At 35.6% G+C, this 6,000-nt stretch overlaps 1 protein-coding gene across 1 annotated transcript in view; it reads left to right on the forward strand.

Moving 5' to 3' along the window:
- The window catches only part of LOC126814770 (aromatic-L-amino-acid decarboxylase), a 28,568-nt gene extending 23,056 nt beyond the window's left edge, over window positions 1-5,512 (forward strand). Inside the window, exons 12-13 of the mRNA XM_050540141.2 lie at window positions 3,470-3,571; window positions 4,424-5,512. Of these exons, the coding sequence (XP_050396098.1) occupies window positions 3,470-3,571; window positions 4,424-4,606 (285 nt within the window). The 3' untranslated portion in view covers window positions 4,607-5,512. The remainder of the gene's footprint in view (window positions 1-3,469; window positions 3,572-4,423) is intronic.
- The last annotated feature ends 488 nt before the right edge of the window (window positions 5,513-6,000 follow it).

Consider the following 6,000-nt stretch of genomic DNA (forward strand, 5'->3'; position numbering starts at 1 on the left):
AACATGTGTTATCTGATCTCTTCTGAAGAAGGACCTCACGATTCCTATAAAGACCTGGGACATGACCATATAAGGCGACATAGCGTGTATGACCTGGCTTAATGTACACATTGTGTGTTGGGGAAAAGTTGACTCTTTTAGGCTTACACCGAAATACATTATCCTCAAAATGTAAGGAACCTTGTAACTCTGATAAGGTATCCTGACCAAAAATAAGATCAATGCCCACTAAATGTGGGGCAACATAAACCTTTAAACGAAACGAATAACCTTGAATAAAGACTTGTATAAACATGAAAGTTGAACAACTTAACATTTGACCATTACCCATACGAAATTCCAAACATTTTTCTAACTTATGTACAGGTAAACTTGACAAATAAGGAGAAGAATTAACAACGGATTGTGAAATAAGTGATTTAGAAGCACCACTATCAAATAAAATAAGCACAGATTTTCTATCTGATAAACTACCCTTACAGTAATTAAAGGGACTTAACTGAAGAATGACATCAGAGTTAATGTCCTTTGAAACATGTTTGGCTAGATGATTGAGTTGGGGGAATATTTGTGGAGCATTATTATCAAATATTCCCCTATTCAAAAATCCTTGCGAGAACTATGTGTGCGTTGATCTGAGCGTTGTGGCCTAGATGATCCACCAGGTTGTCGAAAACCCTGTCTGTCAACAGCAGAAGGCTGCGACTGAAAATCTGACGTATAAGGTGACTGATAACTAGTAGGGTTGAAAGAGTGTGACAAATGTCTACGCCTACTCATAAGATCATCTTGCCGAGCAAAACAGGATCTCCATGTGTGACCCGGATTGAGGCAATAATCGCAAAATATAACACGCCTCGACTGACGTATTGGACTGTTATCTCTAAAGGGTGACTGTGAATTGCGCAGCCTAGAATTTGAGGGACTTTTAGGTCGTTGAACCCGGAAAGGTGAATGAGATGTGTCTCTGCTGGAATCAGAATGTGCTGGGGTTCTCCTTTGGGGACTATGGGAATTCTGGGATTGCAATCGTAAACTGGACAAATTCTCAGACAAATTAAAGGAAACCTCTTTAACAGCTGTAGTTGGTGATGAATTACTACCCACATCAAAATAGCGTTGAGCTTGAAACGCAAGTGCTTGTACAGTTGTGTCATCTGAACTTGCCATAATAACAGCCTGTTTACAGTTGGTTGGTAAAATAGATATAAATTTATCCCTAACTTGTGACAAATTATAACCTAGCTGATTGGCTAATTTCTTGATTTTATCTAAATTGTCACTAGGTGACAATGAACAATCATATTGAATATTGGAATATTGGCTATACAATCCAAGTTTAGTTTTAGTTGAGGAATACTTGTCAATGAACTGGTCTTTCAAACTAGCGTAAGAATCAAATTCAATGTCCTCTATCCAAAGACGAGCCTTGCCCTTGAGCGATTGCTTAAATAGTTGTGATATGTGCTCAAATTCTTCATCGTCAATAGCAATATCTTGATGGTTGAGGTAATCCTCAAAGCTAAGAATGTGGGCTCTTGCAGTATCCCTATCAATAACAGACCCATCGAACCGATCAATCATTTTCTCCATTGCAGATAATAAGAAGAGAAATATTAGGCCAAAAAATAACATTTAAAGTTACGGTACCTAGGACTTTACACACACTGACACTGATCAATTTCTGGTAATAAAAGAATAGGCCTACACATAAATCATAAAACATAAACCTGAAAAGAAATTTTGATTAGTAACATGCAATTGATTCCTACAAGAAAACAAATATTACATATCAAGAAGTTGACAATATAATTTTGTACAAATTGACTAAATATTACTTAACAGTTCTGTAAATTAAATTAATAGTTTTATAAAACACAGAATATAAAACTAATGTTGTTATAAAAGCTAAAATGGATGAAAATGTCACTGCACTCCTTTCGAAACAGCACATGTAACAGGAATCGCTAGAGAGTTGAAAATGAATCAAACCTCACTGGACACAGCACACATTCAATGATTTTAAAAACTGGAAGTTGAAATTGTTCAGCTTGTAAATAAGATCTGATCTGAGCTCATCTACACAAAAGTTTGTAATCATTTTCATTCGTCATCATTCATATTACTGCATCTTTGCTTTAATGTTTATTCATCATCATATTACTGCATGACAGGCTAAATTAGGTCTAACTGATTCTTGGCAGTGTTCATGTCTAGATCTAGGCTAATAATTGAATGAAGTGGAATCTACAAACGAACTAGGCCTATGGTGAATTAGGATACCTCACCAAAATTTCACAATGAAACTGATAAAAATGTTCTTGAACAAAGTCAAACTGCAACCACAAATAGGCACAATAATTGTCTTTTCACACAATGACAATGCGAATATTCACAGTGATAGGCCTAAGCAGCCTGAAGAGTTAAAGCTGGGCTTGACTCAAACCAGGCGAGTTTGGCTGGCTCAAAATAAAAATCAAATCCAATTCAATCGAAGAAAAGTCATGCCATCCACTCAAATTCAATGACTATAAAGTTACTTCAGGGAAAGATCTGGCGTCTCCACCATGTTATGTGGGTTTAATCCCACTGGGGGTGTCACTATTTCTCAATCTTTAACTCTCAATAAAGAAAACACCATTCTATGATCCACATGTTTATTCTCTTCTCCCAAGGGCAGATCACTCATACAAAGTAGAAACATCAATAATTCTTTTTATAAATCAAAGGCAAAGACAGTTAAAGGAAGGTAACTCTTTCAAGCTTAACTAAGATTCAGACCACAATTAACTACTTATGTAACTAGACTTATCACTATATAACAGTAATACCAAGGTTTTGAAACTTAAAATATATCTCTGTATATCCCAAATATCTCAGTCTCTTTCGATATTTGCGCATTTCAGACCGTAACTTCCTAGTTAATGGCCCTTGATTATACGAAAAATCGCCCTTTTTTAGCTTGTTCTCTATCGATCTCTTGCAAAATGTGAGCGTATCCTGTCTGGCAACCGCTGGTTTTCTTTCTGACATTGATGTGACATATTATTAAAATTACTTGCTGACAAAAGAATATCCGATACAATATTCAGACAACATAATACGATGATACCCCTGTATATAGGCTTGATTCAACATGTTTACATGGATATAGATAGGAATTAATTTATAGATAATATATTCCTTCAGCAGACAGTCGATATATAACTCATTTAAATTCAAACCTAAAGTAGTCCAGAAAATAAACAACATTTTGCCGAACTATTCAAACCTCATAGATTATTTTTGTCATTTGCTCACAAATAGGCGTCACTACAGGCATCTACTGAACGTCTACTAACCATTGCATGAATCAGCAGACACGGTAGGCAATAGTTCAAATAAACGATGGGTTGAAAGATACTCACTGCAGCAGGAAGTGACTGTACAGGTATTTCTATCATCTTATAAAATGTGTTTATAATTACAGGATGTCAACTTAGCAAAAGAGTTTGAAAAATTAGTTCTAGCAGACACAAGGTTTGAAGTTACGTCAGAGGTTAAGATGGCACTTGTTTGTTTTAAACTAAAGGTAATTTATTCTGAAAGGTTGTAGGGGTGGGATTGCGGATTAACAACAACACCCTCACCCCCACCATCACCAAAAATATATTTTAAAAAATTCAAATGACATGCCATGCCTAGACGTTGTCACTCTCAAAAAGGCGTGGAAAAGACTAGTTTAGTTCGGGGCTAACACCCGCTTCCACATAGTGTGATATCGCAGTACAGCAAGAGGACGAGAGTTTATTTTCACAGGCACTTGAAGGGATTAAAATAAAACTTCTTACTACTGCTTGACTATATATTATAGTATATAAGAAGGTATTTCAGCCGCCATCTTTGTTTTCACGTCTTCAAGGCATTACGTCTGCTAACATCTCACAATACTCACTAGTTCTAACACTACCCGTCGTTTTTATTGCCAACGAGACCTTATTTGATCATTATTCAGCTTCCGATGTAATTAAATTGGCCATTTAACAGCGTTATTAATTACAAATCAAACGTGAAGCGCTGTCACTTGCCGAAATTCGTCTTCATCAGCCCGGAAATAAGTTTAGTTTGTAGCAGTCTGTATCACCCAGTCCCTCATAAACCTATCCGTTACTCGAAATTTGGTCGGTAAATGATCGAGCCTACGAAGAAATAAAAACAACGGGTAGTGTTAGAACTAGTGAGTATTGCGAGATGTTAGCAGATGAAATGCCTTGAAGACGAGAAAACAAAGATGGCGGCTGAAATACCTTCTTATATACTATAATATATAGCCAAGCAGTAGTAAGAAGTTTTATTTTAATCCCTTCAAGTGCCTGTGTTTATTGTCTATATGCCGAGTCGTCCTATCCAGCATTCAGTCTAAAATATTTTTTGTATATTACAGGGTACAAATGAGAAGAATGAAATGTTATTAAAATTGATAAACGATGATGGTAGAATACATATTGTACCTTCAACAATGAAAGGAACATATTATCTAAGATTCGCCATTTGTGCTTCAACTACGACAATAGATCACGTGATATTTGCCTGGAATGTTATACAAGAACTGACCAACAAGGTTTAACTGATGTGATACTTAGAAAACAAGAATGATTGTCGTTAGATATAAAAGTTAAAAAAAAAATCTGCTCAATTTCATAGATTCAAGGCTACAAGGGTGATTCTTCTTTGAAGGTGTCGAAAGTAATCATTGAGACAAAATCTCAATGAAATGATATAATGCCTCGATACATGTTTTAAGTATTGATTATTTTAAATTTTATTTTTTGTACAAAATTAAGGCCGTGAAATGAGACATTCGGGCATCGAGTAATAAGTAATAAAGATCAGATTTATATACTACCCCCGCCCCCCTGTCAAAAAAGAGAATAAATTTGAATGATTTAATTACTCATAATCTGGTTTATTATTAAATATTTAAGAATACTCATGTATGTACGGAATCTAAGCTTCAAGAGTGATTGTGATTTGATAGGCTGTACTAATAACGTGGAATAATGTGTTCATTTAGTAGATCTAGTGTTTATTTGAACTAAAAATATAAAAGAAATAGCGGTCTACATTAATGTTTTATTATTAGATATTGCTCTCAATCCGGGTACCTTCTCTTTCAACGCCCAATCTGATGAAACCATAATCAAAGGTACCCGTAGCCACTACCCCAAATGAATTAATAGTAAAGCTTCCGTCAATTATTCCAATTTTATTGCCGGTACCATATTCAATGAAAAACAACTCATACTTGAGATTAGGGACGATGTTCGCTACTCCATTTTGATTCAAGTCGTCGCTAAATGTCACGGTACCTAGATCCACGGATACAGCATCTACTAAATCTAGAAATTACAATTAAAAAACCTTCTCAGAGACTGAATTGTACAAATATAATGTATAACAATTTATGAAACTATGAATACACCAAATATAACAGTTTAGATAACTTTCTATACCAAATAGATATGTAAATTTGCATAACTTATACAAATACATATTTATATCATTGTATAAATTGCACAAATAAAGCGAATAATGTTGAGTACGTTGTCGATGCTTTAAGTACATACTACAATATTCCTACAATACTCATTAACATAAAAGACAAAAATTATTATCTATAAAACTAAACAAATAAGCGCGTACAAAATGAAATAAAACTGGATTTAACGTCCTACAGTTCTCCTCAGACTGGGCTAATGAGGACGGGCATACGCCATGCAGTGTTATGAGGGAAAATCTTCCCGGATAGGGGCTCAACGTCCTGCTATTTTTGAATTCCAACCTTCAAGGTTTCTTTTACGTGCATGCCAATGTGTACACGTCTGGAAAAATCCCTTTCTCTGCCAACACTGTGATCGAACTCGTGACCTCACCTCCAGGTTACTCACTGAGCCACCATGGTTCCGAAACAAGCGTGTGCGTCCTGAGGTATGGACGAAAACGACGCCCACTTTAGTTCTG

Source organism: Patella vulgata, chromosome 1 (genome assembly GCF_932274485.2).
Source record: "Patella vulgata chromosome 1, xgPatVulg1.2, whole genome shotgun sequence".
NCBI classification, from domain to species: domain Eukaryota; kingdom Metazoa; phylum Mollusca; class Gastropoda; family Patellidae; genus Patella; species Patella vulgata.